Source organism: Carassius carassius, chromosome 21 (genome assembly GCF_963082965.1).
Source record: "Carassius carassius chromosome 21, fCarCar2.1, whole genome shotgun sequence".
NCBI classification, from domain to species: Eukaryota; Metazoa; Chordata; class Actinopteri; order Cypriniformes; family Cyprinidae; genus Carassius; species Carassius carassius.
In genome coordinates, this window is record NC_081775.1 from 23349427 (window position 1) to 23369507 (window position 20081).

The 20081-nt window shown below is 35.5% G+C and overlaps 1 protein-coding gene across 2 annotated transcripts in view; it reads right to left on the reverse strand.

Moving 5' to 3' along the window:
- Window positions 1-11153, reverse strand: part of slc44a5b (solute carrier family 44 member 5b) — a 38257-nt gene extending 27104 nt beyond the window's left edge. Inside the window, exon 1 of one of the 2 annotated variants that reach the window (XM_059503899.1) lies at window positions 10969-11153. In XM_059503899.1, coding sequence (XP_059359882.1) covers window positions 10969-11005 — 37 coding nt within the window. In that variant the 5' untranslated portion in view covers window positions 11006-11153. Of the gene's footprint in view, window positions 1-2581; window positions 2897-10968 lie in introns of those variants that run through there. The other variant, XM_059503902.1, reaches the window with a different exon arrangement.
- Between the last annotated feature and the right edge of the window lie 8928 nt (window positions 11154-20081).

Below are 20081 nucleotides of genomic sequence, written 5' to 3' on the forward strand. Positions count from 1 at the left end.
ATGTTTGACTCAAATTGAAAGAATAAAGAATTACATTTCTATTAAGGTTTATATGGATTTAAGATGTAGCCAAATTAGCAATTTGAATAATTAAATTTATTTATTGGGTAACTAAGTTACTTTTCAGACAGAATAATTAGTAATTTAAATACAATATTATGTAATTAGTAAGAGTAATTAATTACTTTTTGAAAGTCACTTACCCAACACTGGTCCCCACTTAATTTAATAATATAACGTTCAACAGAAAACAGAAACTCATTCATGTTTAAAACAACCTGAGAGTGAGTAAATTATGCTATAAAAATAAAACACTATGACAGACAGATGACAGTATTTTCTTTTTTGGATGAACTATTCTTTTAACATTAATAAAATAACAAAACACAAAGAGAAAAACAATTCACTGCTCTTGACTGAGAATAGGGATGGGACGGTATGAAAATTTAATATCACGATTATAGTGACTAAAATTATCACGATTATCAATATTATCACGGTTTTGTTGAAACGAGATGAAAGTGTTCAAAAATAGTTGATGCTCACACTGAAAACATTTCAGCAAGTTTTATATTTAATAATCAACAAACAACTAATAAAACAAGCAACTCTATGCACTTAATTTAAAGAAAGATTAAATTCTGTGGCATTTCCTTCCTTACAATGAAAAGTGTAGAAGCATAGAAAAGCATAGAAAAGTCACTGACTTTCGCCATTCCTTCTCGAAAAAAAAAACAAAAAAAACATTGTGCGCTGCGCTTGCGTCAGACTGTTGCTGGCTGGACATGATTTAATAGTGAGTTATTAAAACCGCGATAATCAAACACGGTTTTAATGATAATTCATTTTTAAACGATATTACTAACCTTCAGCACATTTTATCACGGTTATCAATAAAACCGGTTATCGTCCCATCCCTAACTGAGAACTTAGTTGCTTTCATTAAAATAAATGTGCAATTGATATATATAGTGTTTAACTTTTTATATTTGTTAATACTGCTAAATTCACTTACTGTACCTGAAAAATAAAGCACTGTTGGTTTTATTTTTATTATTTTTATTTGTAACGTGTATGTTTGATCTTATTTTTTAATAACAAAGATAAAATAATGACAAAGATTTTTATCTTTGCTCATTTTGGCTTAAATATCTGCCATTCTTTTCTATTTTATACTTTGCTACCTTGAAAGGCCTTGTTTTTAAAAAAGGGAAATTATTTTGGCTGTTCTGCCCAGACTACTTGCAAAATAGTAAAATCAACAGGACAAAGAACCGTGATAAAATTGTGAATAGTGATATTTCTGAAATAAATTGTGATATGATATTTTTGCCATGTCACCCACCCATAGTTTGATTCATTTAAGAGAACAAATGAAAGCTTTATATGAAATGACAGCTCAAGTAACAAGCAAAACTAACAACCAAAGACTAAAGAACAGATTTACTGGTCTTGCCTAACCACTGAATACAAAGAAACATACAAATCCTTCAAGCAGTCAATATAGCAGAACTATATTTCCCCTAAGACGCGATTTGACTTCAATGAAAAGAGTGGCAATAAAGTTGCCTCGCTAACAGGCCGTCTCCAGAGACACCTCTTACATCACAGCGGCCCTAGACAGCAGATCAACGGCTTATCCCCACTTCTCCATCTCATTTATAATCTGTCCGACATTTAACAGACTGAGTGGTTCGTCAGTTTGCATGGTTTAATTGCATCAGCTGAACCGTAGCTAAGGAACAGCTGGTGTCAATCCTTTCCAGGTAAACTAAATTACCACCAAGCGAGACAGGCACAGTTTCCTCAGTGACACTAATTTCAACGGTGACACCTTCTTTAATTACAAACATCCTTCCTGCCCCATTTAGCATTTTGGTAATTAAGACTGACATATATGTAAATGGTACACTTTCATTTTAAACAGTGTCATGTCATCTAATAATAAATAAATAAATAAATAAAAAATATTTATTTATTTATTATTTATATATATATATATATATATATATATATATATATATATATATATATATATATATATATATATATATATATATATATATATATATATATATGCACACAAGGAAATTAATACTTTATCTCATCAAGAATGCATTCAACTGATCAAAAATAAGTAGTTAAACATTTACGATGTTAGGCAAAAACTTTTTTTTTAAATAAATGCTGTTATTTTGAACTTTATATTCATACCACAGTTTCCACAAAAATGTATTCAACATTTATTATAATAAAAAGTGTTTCTTGAGCACCAAATTATGAAATATTAGAATGATTCCTGAAGAATCATGTGTCATTGAAGACTAAAATAATGATTGCTGCAAAAATAGGCTTTGTGATCACAGAAACAAACAGTTATTTTACATTATACTAATATTCCACAAAATCACATGATTGTTTGCATATTTTTGACCACATAAATGCAGCCTTGGAGAGCATAAGATACTTATTTCAAAAACATAAAAAAAAACTGACACTGAAATTCTGGACTGTAGTAGTATAAATAAATTATAAATAAGTGTCAAAAAATAAATAAATCAAATATATAAACCAAACTTACTCCCTTGTAGTTCAGTCATGCTCTTCTGAATATTGTTCCACAGCAAGTCCTACTGAGCTCCAGTCAAAATCCTCTGAGATCTTCTTTTTGAAGTCACATTTCCCAAAACATCAACTCATCAACGAGGTTTATTCCGTTTTCCCCCACTCTCCCCTTTTTTTACTGCTGATATGAATACATTAGAATGAATTGGCACAGAAGGCAACTGTCATTCTGTAGAAAGCTCAAGCCAAATGTGCCATGGTTGTTGACTTCAGATATAGCGCGGTACAGTAATTCTTTCCTTGAACTGCTTCTGGAAGTCTCTTCTCCCCCGCTATACCTCTTTTTCTCATAATCTGGTTCCACTAAGCTTTTTTCCAAGCACACACATGAGTTCACACACACTGAGAGCAGTGTCTTGCAGGCCTTGCTTTATAACACAAGCCTCTTTCACGGTTCCTCCATAAGGAACAGCCTGGGAAGGCACGCAGGTGCAGACAGCATGGGTTTGGTCGAATGGAAACTCTGTGTTGTTACTTTTTCCTCATCCTACCAGAACATTGAGTTCCCACCCTGTGGCATTAAGTCACAAACAAGTCCCTAAATATGCTGCATCTCAATCGTGACCACAATTGAATTAAATTAAAAGTTTTTTGTCAAATGTCATTGTCATGTATAATTTCAGCATTTGTATGTTCTTTCATTAAACCAGTAAAAAATAAACTAAATATGACATACATTGTTTATTTATGTTTGTATTAGGGACCTATGATTTCCGCGACGCAAAAAAACGAGAACAGAATAAAAGAATCCACTCAGAAAAATTTATTGTATAATGCAGAATGTTACAGCATTTGCCATATTTCATATTTCTAAATCAATATGTGATAAAGACTATAGTGAATATAAAGCTGCAAAAAATATATTCAGTATGAAGCCTGCATGTCCTGTGTGTTTCTGTGAATGAATCTAACATTTAACTTGTAAATAAAATTAGAAATAAAATTATAAAATTGTATTCTTCTTATATTTATAATTAGTTTAGAATATGTATAAAGAAAATAACAGTCATAAAAAGGAACTAATTACAGTTATTTTTCAAATTACTTTTTATGATCTGTAGACACCATCAAACACATCAATCATATTCTCATACTGCAGATGTACTTGGATGTCATCACAGATATAAGCCAAATGACTGAGTGACAGACAGCGAGACACATAAACCGTCAGGGACAGATGGACAGGCGAAGTGAAGACAGTGACAGACAGAGCAGATTGGTGAAGTGGGAAACTCTCTCCCTTTAGACTCATGTTTTGCTGAGTCAAGCCAAAAAACTGTTATATCTGGTATATGCTCATATAAGAGGCTTGGAGCATAAACGCTTTACTTTCATGTGGCTGCTTCATTACTACATCTAATCAAAGAGCTGTTCTTAATTTATCACCACACTGGTCTTTCAATTGACGCCTGTTACTTAATGACAACAGAGACAGCACTTTAGCTGTTTCTGTCATGCTAATTTATTATGTGATAATGGCATTTTACATAGTTGAATTTCACTTTACATTACTTCGTTGCATTTCTGGCACTATTATTTAACACTAACTACTAAAGAGAAGGTGAAAGTCACATGGCCATTTGTTCACAAAGAAAAATGCAAAAGTATATCAAAATCTTTCACACATTAAGTCACTTTTTATTGCTCAGCTCCTATCTGATCATAAAAACCCTGCCAGTGCCTGCTGAAATGAGTGAAACTGCTTTGATATCTCTCAAGGACACCAGCTTTAGCTTTGAGCACCAGGCAGACAGCATAGACATTGACAGTGTGAGTGTGAATATGACTCCTGGATACTGCAATGTGATTTGCATCTTTAGAACCAAAGGCATCATGCACCTTTTTTTTAAGATGGCACCAATTGCAGTTCTGGCTCAGTTCATTCCCTAGACAAAATAAAGCAAAAATTGAATAAATGAACAAAGCTATCTAATAAATAAACTATTGATAAATATTAATACAACATAAATACACTTTTGTCAAGCCAGGTCACATTTATACAACGCTATACAATGCTGATTGTTTCAAAGCAGTGTCAGATTTATAAACAGGAAAATATCATGTTGTAACATTCATCAGTTATGAAACGACTTCAGTTTTGGCTGTTAAGAAGACAACAGTGTGATTATTCAACTCAATTTAGTTCATTGTTGTTTTAATTCAGTTCAGATACCATGTCGGTGTAGCAAAATTCATCAATTATGAAATGTGTTCACATTATTTTATGCAACAGTATTATATTATTTGTGTGTGTGTGTGTGTGTGTCAAATGAGCAGCTCTAGTTCATTTTGTTTCTGAGATAAAACATGACCAAAAAAAAAAAACAAAAAAAAAAAAACAATTTTGGTTGATGGCTTTTGATGGCTCAATGTGGAAGATGTACTGGTGTTACATCAAATCCTGACATAAATTATTTTCCATTAGCTCTCTTACCCTCATGTTGTTCTAATCCTGAATGACTTTCTATCTTCTATAGTAAAAAGAAAAAAACAAAATACCATACCCTTCTGAAGACTTTGGTCTTTCTTTCCATGCAATTACAATGAATGGGGACTGAATGGGGAGCTTCAAAAAGAAAGCTTGGTGATTTCTAGGGATGTGCACGGATAGTCGAACATTCGAATATTCGTTCTGCTCTAATTATTCGATAAATAAAAATGATATTCTTATTTCGCAAAAAAAAAAGTTCACAATAAAACCTAATTTGGTCACTTTCTGTGTTTCTCCACGGCATATTTGAAGGTGTATGCAAGCAAAAAATAATTAATGAATGATTAAGGGGCCATTCACATATCGCGCCTAATAAGGCATGGAAAAGGCTATGCGCGCCGCTTTCTCCTTCTTTCCAAAGCGCTCGGGCAGAAGCGCTCCTGAGGCGACGCGTTCTCTCCATGAAGACGCGGAAATTTCAGCAAAGGATAAATGGATTTGCAGCACAAAACAAAATCGCTTTCAGTAGCTCTGCTACTAAATTTATTTCAAAATGGCAATCCATATACAGCTATGATCAGCTGTTCCTTCATCTTGGCTGAGCTTTCAACGTTGTTAAAGGAAAGGATGAAGCTGAATGTTTAGTTCTTGTCACATGACCCGCGGTTTGCTTGCGGCATTCTGAAAAGTTGAGATGTTTTTAACTCGATGCTGTGCGGACGCTCCTGGAAATAACGGGACCGCGTCGCACCGCGTGCGCATCGCGACCGCGTCGCTTCCGTTATGAGCGCGCATACCGCGCGCCTACATTGGATATAACGAACTTGAGCATGCAAAAGACGCGATATGTGAACGCCCCCCTAAGAGCTGCGGTCTTCTACAGTACTTCAAATATGCCGTGGAGAATGACAGATAGTGATCCAAGAACATTGTTGTAGCATCTCTCAAGCAACGAATAAACACCGCTAACTTGGAGACTGCAGTGAAAACTCCTCTTCTCGCGTCTGCCCTAGACCCTCGGCACAAACATCTCAGGTTTATCGATGAAAACATGAGAGAAGTAAGAAAAAAAAACTTTTTTGAACATTATCGGATCATTTCCCTTGATGCGAGTGTTGCGGATGCAGCCGCCGTCACCAACGATGAAGAAGATGCAATGCCCACTAGTAGGAAAAGGCTGAGCCAGTTCTCCAGCGATGATTACAGAGAGTCCAGCCGAGACGAGTGGGAACAGTTCTTGCTGGAGCCATGTATTCCACCAGATGAGGATCCCATTCAGTGGTGAAACGAAAACACGAAGCGCTTCACAAAACGTATTCGCTTAGCACACCGTTATTTGTGAGTCCCGCCAACGTCTGTGCGTCAGAGAGCGTTTTCTCCGCGGCTGGCCTTATTGTTAACAGACTAAGGAGCCGACTTTCCCCCAATCATGTTTACATGCCCGTATTTCTTAACAAGAACATTTGAAACAATAGAAAAAAAGAAAAAAAGATTTGCTGACAGTTTAAAAGTTAAGTGTAAGCTACATTCTGTACAATAGCCTAATTGCTGCAGGCTGCTTTACGTTTTTTCTTTGTTCACTTTTTTTTTTTTTTTGCTTTTAATCTGTACTTTTGTTTGTTTGCACGCATTGTTAAAGGTTTTCAGCTACAAAACACGATGTGTAATGTTCAAGCTTATTGTAAGCTTGTTCAAAATGACGAAAACAAATGTTGCTGAAAAATAACGTCTGACTCATTAAACTTAATTTAAATAAACGAATATTCGACTATTCGTTTTTTGTGAGCTCAAATATTCGAATGTGATATTTGTGGAAAACGCCCATCCCTAGTGATTTCATAAAATCACTAAAAACGTATCAGAGGTGGTCTATCTACTTGCACTATATTTTGAGTGTTTTGAACCCATACAATAGAGAGAAACAGACTGAAGTAAGTGCCACTCAATTAGACTAGCAACAGCATTTTAGACAAAACTTTTAACCTACAAATCAAAGATACAGTTTTTGGAAACTGCATTCAAATTCATCAAAACCAGACAAGATGCTTAGCGTAAGTCTTTCATACAGGCCCAGTGATGCTGTCCATTAACTGAACCTATACAACTTCCTAGTCGTTTACAAAGGCGCTGGAAAAAGAGATGACACCCATTATGAGCCATTCATTCTTTAGCGTGGCATTTGAGTAGAATCTGTTATTGTTAATGTCCCAGGCGCACAGTAGAGAGCTCATTCTGAACACTATGGCGGACTATGGCATGTGCCACTGAGAGCTGCTTTGTACCACAGGCAGCGGACATGAAAGAGAATCTTCTGTGTCAAACTCTTAAGAGATAAAGAGAGACTATCTGGTCCCACATGAATGCACTGACTGTCCTCTCTATTAGCTACATAATTTCAGGCATCTCTAATGTACCTCTTGCAGCAAGATCAGAAGCAGAAGTATAATTTGCTCTCTGTCCTTAAGGGAAGATCATCCTGTTGAGGAACTTTTAATAAGATCCTTCCACGTCCGGAGGGAGGCTTGTTAAAATTTACATCCGCATCGGGCCGGCAACCCAATGCAATTCAGCTTCTCTACTTCTTGCCGAGAGCTTGAAAGACAAAATTGCTCAATCTTTTTAACCAGCATTTTCTTTTGATGGCAAAATATGCTGGCTATAAATAGTTTATCACAAGATAAGAAAATAAGAACATCAAAAATGGAGTTAGATATTCTTCATGTATAGAGGAGCATCTGAAGACCTGTACTATTGAGCTATGGCTCTATTGAGAATCAAGACTTAAATTTTAATTGCATTTCTCACACAAAGCTATTGCACGACTTCACAAGACGTGGACAATAATGAACAAATCATATCATAGTGGACAATTCATATTATAAGATGACTTGTTCTTTTTTCACTTCTACAAAAAAATACATTTGATATTTTTATAGTAAAATTGCATGTAAAGTGCAAATGTAAAGTTAAAATCTATTAGTTTTCCCTGTATATAGAAAGGAAACTTACTGTTAAACAAACTTACCGTTAAAGTTTGTACAGTAGCATTTTTACAGTTAAAATGATCTTTCCAGTGTTTTTCATTGTTTTTGTACATATATTGTTACTGTATGCCTTCATTATACTAAAAAAAAAAAAAGCACTGCTCTAAGATTTAAATATATATATTTCAAGAAGAAGAAAAAACGATACTGGTTTGGAACAATGTGAGGGTAAGTACATTTTGGCAGAATAGCTCCGCCCCCTTTCAAACGCTGCACTCTCCCAGACATTTTAAACTTCACAGTTCCACTTCAAATGAACTGCAATGACAAACCGCTTCCATTGTAAGTCATCTCAGTACAGTACCCCCACTGCCATGATACCATCCAGACAAGAACAACAGCAACAAAAACATACCAACATATGTTTCAAATTTGGAAAGGAACCAGATGCCAGATTGATGCTCTGACAAAAAAAGACAAGCTATACCTCGAAACAACCATATGCTTCCACATCATATCCGACAGCTTTTTTCCTTGATTTGGGTCTCTCTCCACAGACTGTTTCCCAATCCAGCTGACAATAGCTGTGATTGACAGGTGGCTCGTGGGAACTTAACAATACATGAGGCAAAGGCCAAAGAGCTTGACCCTGCCTAAACGAGACAGAGAAACAGCTGCTCCCTGCACTATTTTCGTGACAAAGAAAACTTTGTTCTTTGACACTCCAACAGCACTGCCATGGTGAGCCATCTAGGCAGTAAAAATAGAAATTCAGATGCACTATATCACATGATAATAATTACAATTCTATTTAGATGGTTATGCTGAATGGCTGTGGGTGCGTAGGCGTACCAGATGCATTCCTTTGGCATGATTATGTGTTATAATTAGACAGATTGCCTCTGAAAAATATTTAGTGTAGTCGTGTTAAATGGCTAGAGGGGTCTGGGAGTGCTCTGCTCCAGCTCATAGGGGACTGTGAATGATTGGTTTCCAGAACAATGCAAAAGACCTATGATGACTCTGGAGGAATGTGAAGTAGACTACAGACTGACTGCATTCCTAATGTTTTAATAAGTTCTCAACAGTCCGTTCTAGATAGACTAAATTTTTTATTTGGTTAACACTTAAGCGGCTTTTAATGATTTGTATAACACAGTGGTTCTGGACTGTATATTTGACACTTGTTGGACTGCATGCATTACGTTTGTTTAGTCACTTTGGTTGTTTTGGTCATCGTTTCTATGTCTCGAACAAATTCTTAAATTCTGTTTAAACTGATGTATTGTAGGTTGTTTGCGCTTCAGATTTCACCACCACAAATGACTGAGAAGGTTGCATTATGTAACAAAGTAGAGCAGAATTCAACTTCATGCAAATGAGCGGCAACATATGTAATACAGCGACTACCAAAGTGGAGTGCAGACAGTGCAAAAGGCTTGAAACCAACAGCGACTCAGCAACCTTCAGCAATTTTATCACTGTCATATTTAGACATACTTTGATGAAAGACTACGCTCAGGCATTTCAGAATGATCAAAACAACATTGAGATGCTGTGCAAGTTTTCCCATCCCATTGTACAAAGTCACATGACTTTTTTGATGCGCATATTGGAATTTATTCTGTAAATGTGTTTCCATCATAGTTTATATGCACTTTTTCTTATCAGATAAAATTGTATCCTACTCAATTGTGCGCATAAGTTATTTTTTCATGAGCATTTTTATAATTTCTGCGCTATTCCACTATTCCAAAATGCGCACAAAAATAGGTAGATGGATACTGTGATCAGGTGATCATGGTTTCAGTCATGAGGGCCCACCCACTCCATGAAGAAAAATGGTTGTATGAACGCTCGTTTACAAGGATGATAATTATAACAATAACTAAACATTTTTAGTCATTATTCTACGTTTATAAGTATTGAGAAGTATACATCGTAGTTATAAAACGATAAAGACACAGATAAGTAATATTGTTGGAATTACTTTCAGAACAATTTTAACAAATTAACATAACATTGACAGCCGATCAGAATCCATCTGACTTTAAAGAATTCAAGCATTTAAAGCAGCAGAACAAATAGTCATGTGATGGGAAAACGGCAGCGATAGAGACCCATTACATGTAGATTAAAACCATTGTATAAAACATTTTTTACACCAAGGACTCGAACTACATCGTTTTAATAATTGTTCTTGTTAATATCATTGGAAACCGTTCAGAACGATTTTTTCCTACCTTCAACCTACAGCATAAAAGCGTCAGTTAACGTTATAGTTATCGTGCTTGATGTTACGGTTTTAATATATGCTCATTTCATGTGAGAATAGAATCATCTTTATCATATTTAACAATGGTGCCGTTCATTTGTATGTGTACAATCCATTATTACGTGTACAATACAGAATTAAAAAATATTAAAAAAAAATAATAATAATAAAAAATAATCGAGTGTGTCAAAAACTATGTTTAAACTAAACAACAGTCTAAGGTCTGCCTGCCCGAATAGGCTGGTTATGTACTGTAACAGTACCACTCAATGAGGACTTAACCCAGGACAAAGACACAAAACCCTGTCAATATTAAAGGGCTTGCGTAATAAACTGCATATGCTTTCTCTTTTTGGACGCTTTCCAGTTAACTTCTGTGAAGTAACAATCAAATCCTTTCCGAATTACAAAAACAACGAATCTGAATCTACGCCTTTTGTGCACGTAATCCAGTTTTGCAAAAACAAAGCAATCAGGATGAAAACATATCAGTGGATCTATGGTTCTGCACAAAGGTCCTTAAAATATTTACTGCGCGAGAAAACAGCCAAACACTTACAGTAATGAATCGGGTTGACACCAGCAGCGCTGGCTCAGTTCCCTTTGTCAGTGGTCTTACTGCAAAAACTTAATGCGATTCACAGGCTTCTTACCATAGTATGAAGGGGGGATTGCACTTTTCCTTGCCATTGCACCGACGAGCGTTCCTCGTGTGTCTTTTGTTTATGTGATTGCATATGAAGCTGTGGACGTGAATAGCGTCTCTCGCGCTCGTCCACATATAAAACGCGAATCTGTGATTTGCTGGGCCACGCCGTGCCGCGTCACTGTGTTTACAGCGCCATCAGCAGTGAGAGACACTGCGCACAAAGAGGTGGTCCATTCTATGACGAACGTCTCAATTGTCCAATCGCAGACTGCCATCAGCTTCCAAAAAGCCAATCCAAATGCAGGAGGCGGGACTTATCGTTCTACTTGTGGGAAAATAAAAGAAATCTCACAGGCAGGCACAGGAAAAACAGTCACTTAAGTGAACACAAGAGATTGAAAGAAATCAGTTGAAAACAATGTTTCAGTGTTTTGAAGTTCCTATGTACCTACAGTGACTGTGAGTATTTATACACTGTATGGCCTCGTGGAAACCATAGTGATTGGCGACCATGGAACTAAATATAAATCATGTAGTATCTAGTAATAGTAGTGAAATGTTATGCTAGTGAGGAAGTTCAAATTAAAATTATATTTCAGTTTCTTTCTCAGTAGACTATATTTAGTTTTTTTTTTCATTTTCCAACCCGCCATCACGGAATGGGGAAGTTATGCAATAAAATTAATAAAACCATTTAGTCTACATGACATTTATATGATACTTCCCATTAATCAATGCAGTTTTTGCACAGTGATATGATATGCGAATGGAATCTAGTACTACACTACCTTCTGATTCTATCACTGAATATACTTTCCATGTTATCACCACAATAGGTTTTGTGTCACCCTTAAAGACTACTAGTTACATTTATTTAAGATAAGTAATATATAGGGAACTCACTTGATTACACATATCACATCTTGAAAAATAAAATAAATGAAATAAAACTGAAAAGGAGAATCATTCTCAAGCTTCGGAAATGCATGCAATTAATTAACTGTGGCTGCCCATGTTTATATTTCACCGCCTGATGGCAGTAATGTGTTTGTGATAGATGTAAACTGATGAACGTGCCAGTGGTTTTCAATTCTGATGATCTAACACAGGTGTTAAATAAGGAAGACATACTAAATATGTGAAAAGTTTTTATTTTGATGTAAATGTATGTTTTGTTGCCAATGCAATAGTGCAGTTTAAAGCTAATTGTTGGAATACAACTTAAACAATAAACTGTCTGCTTTGATGGTCTTTAACTCCATCTACCTACATGTATGATATATATATATATATATATATATATATATATATATATATATATATATTTTTTTTTTTTTAACATTTACTTGATTAGGGGTTTGGAATAATGCAGTTATGAGAATCCAGAATCTTTCTTTCTGTAGTAATGCAGAGTTCAAAAGTAAAATACAACACACGCAAATGCAATGCATTCTTTCAGAAAACTTTAGACCAGGCAATCAAAAACCTATTAAAACTCAAGTAACTGGTCTAATAAGCAATAATGATTCATTTAATTCCTTACAAAATTAGAGGGCAGCTGCAACTACTTGGCCCCGACATGTTCACTAATCAGGAACTACAATGGGTATTCTCTCTTTCTCTCTCTCTCTCTCTCTCTCTCTCTCTCTCTCTCTCTCTCTCTCTCTCTCTCTCTCTCTCTGTATGTGTGAAATGTAATTGAAATCTTTAGTATAAACTTCAGGGTAAATATTATGTAGATGTATGAGGATGATGAAGGGAGTTTGAATAATGGTGGCTTTCCTCTCAAATTGTTGTTTTTAGCACAAGCTGCTGTTAAATGTGCAAATAGGCATTGTGGTAGCGCTTGTGTTTTGAAATGACTCAAACAGAAGGAATAAGATCTACCACTGGTCTCATTGGGGCTAATCAGTTAGGATACATGTTGTGCTGTGGGCTCATCGTGAGTGATATTTTATTGAGTTTTCAAGAGGACATAATGCAGTCCTACGTACATGCATTCAAAACAGTTTCAGGGTAGATGCATTCACTCTTACAAAAGCAAATATGGCTTACAGTATTATGTATACAGAGATTTTTCCTGTTAAATTTGATATTCAGTCTTTTAAAAATACAAGGTTATGCTTCAAAATACAAGGAATAATATAAACATCAAAAACCAAACAGTGCTGAGCACCAAACTCCAAGTATACACAGCAAGTGTGGTATGTTGTTGGGCTAGAATAAATGGACTGAAGGTGATCAGTTCTACTGCAGGTACAGCTTGATAAGAGCAGAGCCAAAACTAAAACAAGATATAGTACAACATATACAGGTGCTTCTCAATGAATTAGAATGTCATGAAAAAGTTTATTTTGTTTCAGTAATTCAACTCAAATTGTGAAACTCGGTTATAAAATAAATTAAATGCAAACAGACTGAAGTAGTTTTAGTCTCTGGTTCTTTTAATTTTGATGATTTGGCTCACATTTAACAAAAACCCACCAATTCATTATCTCAACAAATTAGAATATGGTGACATTCCATTCAACTAATCAACTCAAAACACCTGCAAAGGTTTCCTGAGCCTTAAAAATGATCTCTCAGTTTGGTTCATTAGGCTACACAATCATGGGGAAGACTGCTGATCTGACAGTTGAACACAAGACAATCATTGACACCCTTCACAAGGAGGTTAAGCCACATTCATTGTCAAAGAAGCTGGTTGTTCACAGAGTGCTGTATCCAAGCATGTTAACAGAAAGTTGAGTTGAAGGAATAAGTGTGGAAGAAAAAGATGCACAACCAAGAGAACCGCAGCCTTATGAGGATTGTCAAGCAAAATCGATTCAAAATATGAGTGAACTTCACAAGGAATGCACTGAGGCTGGGATCAAGGCATCAAGAGCCACCACACACAGACATGTCAAGGAATTTGCTGAACCACAGACAACGTCAGAGGCATCTTACCTGGGCTAAGGAGAAGAAGAACTGGACTGTTGCCATTGGTCCAAAGTCGTCTTTTCAGATGAGAGCAAGTTTTGTATTTCATTTGGAAACCGGTTTTAGTTCCTTAGTGTCGGGAGGGGGCGGACACGTGATCGGCTCGGAATGCATTTTCAATGTGCACATTGAATTTTGCTACATTCATTGCGGGACACTGAATGAAAATGCAATCGTAAGTGTCTTGACTGTGTGTGTTAATGCATTTAAGAAAAATAGCATTTAAATTATAATTTTGCCACAGTTTTTGCTTGAACATGTTATACATATCTAATCATTTCTGTAATACATTTTCATTTTAATTTTGCAACTTATAAAGCGCTAAAATTAGTATTCATTTTACATATTAAAACTGGTGTATGAAATGCCAAATGAAAATTATGTAATTTAATTTTCATTTTCATTTTGCACCAAACGTTGCACAAATGGTATTGGAAAATGTAAATGTAAATACAGAAATGCATTGCCATTTTACATATTGCATTGTCATTTTGCATATTACATTCCAAATTGAATATCGCTACCCATGTGCTTCCATATTTGTGAGGATGTTTAGTTGGCTATGACTGAATAAGGACACTTTCTAGCTGCTTCTTTCAAAATAAATGTAAATTCAATTCAATTCAAGCTTATTTGTATAGCGCTTTTTACGATACAAATCATTACAAAGCAACTTTACAGAAAGTTACGTTTCTACAATATTAAGTAGCTTATAAGTGGTGACTGTCAGTTTGTGTGCATATGACAGGATTTTTCAGAAAAATGTTTACAAGACGTAGTCAGCCAGATGATGAACATTATTAACAGCAATTATTATATGATGCAATCACACTTGTAGCAATATTTGTTAGTTCTGTTTGTTGATTCAGGGTTAGCATCATCTGGGGTCCTCTGAGGGTCAGCGTCATCTCTTCTCAGGTGTTCTGGATCCAGACTGGAGCTTGTGTATATAGAGACATAATAAGTGTAGCTGCTGTTCCAACAAAGTAAAATTAATTAATTTAACCCAAGCTAAAAAATAAGAATGTGCATTTGATCAGATGCAACTGCAGTCACAATTTAAGGGATACATTATTCGAATGCTTGGCGAAAGAGATGCGTTTTTAATCTAGAGAGAGTGTGTCTGAACCCCGAACATTATCAGGAAGGCTATTCCAGAGTTTGGGAGCCAAATGTGAAAAAGCTCTACCTCCTTTAGTGGACTTTGCTATCCTAGGAACTACCAAAAGTCCAGCGTTTTGTGACCTTAGGGAGCGTGATGGATTGTAACGTGGTAGAAGACTAGTTAGGTACGCAGGAGCTAAACCATTTAGGGTCTTATAGGTAAGTAATGATAATTTGTAACTGATACGGAAATTAATAGGTAGCCAGTGCAGAGACTGTAAGATTGAGGTAATAGGATCATATTTTCTTGACCTGGTAAGGACTCTAGCCGCTGCATTTTGGACTACCTGTAGCTTGTTTATTGAAGATGCAGGACAACCACCTAGAAGTGCATTACAATAGTCCAGTCTAGAGGTCATTAACTAGCTTTTCTGCATCAGAAACAGGTAACATGTTTCGTAGCTTGGCAATGTTTCTAAGATGGAAGAATGCAGTTTTTGTTACATGGGAAATATGTTTGCTGTCTAATATAACACCCAGATTTTTACATTTCTAACACACTCTGTTAGCTTAGATAATTTAGAAGTTTCATCTGGTCTTGTTGAGATATATAGCTGAGTATCATCAGCATAACAGTGGAAACTAATCCCGTATTTTCTAATAATATTACCAAGGGGCCACATGTATGTTGAAAATAGAAGGGGACCTAGGACGGATCCTTGTGGCACTCCATATTTTACTGGTGATAAATGAGATGACTCACCATTTAAATAAAATGGTAGCGATCAGACAGGTAGGATCTAAACCGTCTTAGAGCCTGCCCTTGAATACGTGTATAGTTTTGTAATCGATCCATGAGTATGTCATGATCTATGGTGTTGAATGCAGCACTAAGATCAAGTAAAACTAGCAATGAGATGCAGCCTTGATCTGACGCAAGAAGCAGGTCATTTGTAATTTTAACAAGTGCAGTTTCTGTGCTATGGTGGGGCCTGAAACCTGAAATTCTTCATACAGATCTTTTGCAGGAAGGAGCTCAATTGAGCAGACACAACTTTTTCTAAAATTTTAGACATAAATGGAAGATTTGAAATAGGCCTATAATTTGCCAGTTCACTAGGATCTAGTTTTGGTTTATTAATAAGAGGCTTAATAACCGCCAGCGTAAAGACTTTTAATAATGTCCTTTAGTTTAACCATCAGTATAAGCCCGATAGAGGAACAGAGTGAAAAAGAAGTGCCAGATTGTCGTAGCAAAGTCAGACATCCAAAAAATGCGTTGCTGTTCTGTTGCAAGTAATCCTATAGATTCCTAAATGCATCTACTTTTGGACGGGCAAATAAAGTGCTTTTTCTTTTACCTATGCACACAGCATCTCCCTGACATGGCTGCATCAACACCAACTGCGGATACTGAAACGTCACCTTCCACTCAGTGAAACATACCTTCCACTTATTTCCAGTCAGTGATGTAGGTATGTGGGGGCGTGTTTAAACAAGGCGTTTTAGTGGGTGTGGCAGAGTCTTAACTTTGATAAAGAATATCTCTTTGGATTTGAGATTTGAGTCTTTGCAACTTTACAGATCTTCTTTATGCACCAAGAGCTTGTTACATTTCAAAGAGAAAGGAAATTTTTAAATCACATCATATGGCCCCTTTAAACTCATTATATTCCAAACTAGTTAATAACCTAAAACAATCATCCCTTTTAAACAACAGTGAGCTACTAAAGACTAAATTGGTACTTGTGGGCAAATGAGTCAGATAAAATGACTGCTATAATTTCATAATCCGTATAAACTAATTTAGTAATGGGCCATCTGGAACATTCACATATCTCTTTCATTCAGATTGATCTGAGAGCCTGATTAAAATTTGAATTGAATCCCCCCCCCCAGAAGCTATTTGCTGTCCAGCAGTAATACATGGTCTTGATAAACTGAGACTAGATACAGTTTAAGCTTGGCTTAAAAACTTTGAATTAATTCCTCAGGTAGGACAGACACCTGCTCATTTTTCTGTGTATTTTGATGTGACCTTAGACAATTAATCTTAGGATTGCTCCATGTATGAGACACTTGGTGAGTGCCTTTCTTCAGGCACTTGCATGAATATATTAGCATTCACAAAGTGTGTCCCCTGCTTCTCTGTGTGATCACCACTGTCTTGTGAAGAGACAGCTCATCTGTTCAGGGTGCCATGTAAAAGGCCAGACACTTGTTGGGTTTTGGTGGGCTCCATCTGCTTCAGGATCTTAAAATAGCTTCTGCACAGATATTCATGGTGGCATTCCTGAACATTTCTGCGGTGCTGTGGTGCAGTAGAATCCATGAAAGGTTACAGATTGGAATTCATGAAATAAATGCATGAATGGAATGCATGACAAAAACTAAGTAAGAATTTACTGGTATTACTATACTTGTGGGGGTGTATGGTTATGAGGACTCTCCATAGGCACAATGGTTTTTATACTGTACAAACTGTATTTAACACCCTATATATACCAACCCTTCACGTAAATCTAGAAAACTTTGTGCATTTTTAGATTAAAAAAAACAATTGAATGTGTTTTTTTACGGATTTTGAATTACGGGGACACAGTGTCCTCATAAACCACCTTCGCATTGTAATACCTCTATCATACCCATGTAATTGTAAAAATACGTGTCTCCATAAACCACCCACATCAGTGCACAAGTCAAAAGTAGTCTTCTTAATATTCATGGATCATTTATATTAATAATTTCTTTTATTAATAATTTTGTTATTTATTAACAGTAAACATTAATGGTAAACTTTTCTTGTTGTTCATTTGCCTTCAGTGTCTACAGCTCTTTAGGATTTCAGATTGTTAAATAAACTCCTAAGACATCTAGTGCTGCATTTACATTAATGTAGGGAGAAGAGAAAGATAAATGTGAGAGACACTTATATAAACAGAGAGGCAGAAGATTTAATTGCTGCTTCTTCAAGGCAGTAATACCACTGTGATCCTTCTGAAAATTGATCTGTCCGTCCGCTGGAAGAGCAGTTTGTGACCTCATCAGAGAGGAAAGACTGTTTAATTCAAATAAGCTTTAATTTTATGCCAAACGCATCGCCCAACTATCTTCCTGTCACCACTGTCCCCCCAATACACACAGATCAGAATAAATCTCAGCCTCAAGGAGTGATTTAATCAAATATACTGATGAGGCAGACAGGAGGGCAAGCAAAATCTAATTCTCATTTGTCTCCAATGACAACAAACACTGAATCAATCCCCAGAGGCCTTCGCCATTTTCTAATTTTCACCCATGCTCAATAAAGGAAATTAGCAAATTTCATCCTGAGTGCTTCAGATCATTGGCTTCTTTTGATTTATATGTTTTCACAGACAAACAAGCACATACATGTCATAGTAAAATGATTCTTATCAATTAAATAATGCTGTCAAATAGATTAGATTCACACATTTATTTCCATATTGGTTTAAAAACAAATATATTCATGAGAAAGAGAATAGTAAAATATCATTCTTTAACATAAACATTAGTCCAGGTATCCATCATCATATGCACAGATGTGTAATTACTAATATATATATATATATATATATATATATATATATATATATATATATATATATATATATATATATAAAACAAAACTAATGCACACAGCAAGACATCCATCATGAATCAATGTCTGATTCTCACACAATCAAAGGGTTGAGAGCAGTTTTAAATCAAAAAAGTGAAGGTGAGATTTGAAAAATGCATGGGCAATATAGAAAATATAGAAAAACGAAAAATTTCCATTTCCTCGCAGTTCCAGACGAAATTACAGCTTCCAGCAAAAATCTCTGCTCCCTTGAGAAGCTTTGCCACATTGCGTGCCATTTTTAGAAGAGAAGATGGTATCTTTTACATCCAGGCCGTATGCTGGCGGTTTGGGATATGGGCTATGCTTTTTTTTTCAGTTCACATTACCAGACTTTCATTTTAAGATACCTGCGTCACCCTTCATAAACCATGGTGTCAGTGACCTCTATGGCATCAAATGAAGATCCATTTAGATGCATGTGGAATATCATAGTGGCAATGCATGTGATGGGCTGAGGACTTTTATATTATCAAAATAAATTATTCTGTTTTAGCGTTTGGCATGGTAGGCTTTTTTTTTTTAAATCATAAGCATTGTTTAATATGTCAGTCACTGTGCCCCATAATAATAAAAAAGGATGAATTATAATGGTTTCTTGAATGACATCTCACTGCGAACTGAAGGGAACTCAATGTGAGTTTGATATATTGCTAGCCAGAATTTCCCATCAATTAATTCACTGTATTAAATTGCCGAGGCTGAGTTTAAAAGCACATGCATCAAAAACATACATCCCTTTGAGTTCTTTCTGTCTGCAGTATCAGTGAATGCAGTTTATGAAAATGTTTTGGAATTCTCCTATTGATCTTCATTGGACCAATGGTTTTAGTGTCACAGTTTGTGATGCCTATACTCTATTAAATTATATTATTATTATTATATTATTTTATTAATTTATATAATTATATATTTTGAAAAATACCTGAACTTAATGCTGTATGTTGCTATATGATTTAGAAGTCATACTAAAAATAATTTATGATGTGTAAGAAATATCAAATGACTACTTACGAAATGATCAGATATCATCTGCAGCATACTGCCGATCATTAACATACATCATATATCAAGCTATCTCATTAATAGCCTATGACATAATGGAGAATTGAATTAAAGTAAGATCATCACATCACTACAAATCATTCCATACTCTAGAAAAGAGTATTTTATTTCTTGCACCAGACATTTAAAAAAAATGTATCCTCTTTTGTAAGGCCTGAGGGATAAAATAAAAGCAGCCAATATGATAGCAAATCCCAAAATAAATTAATATCAAATGACTACTTACAAAAATGGAGAGAGAGAGAGAGAGAGAGAGAGAGAGAGAGATTTTTTTTTACATTGGTAACAATCAAGTCAGCACAGAGATTTTAAATTTTGGTCCA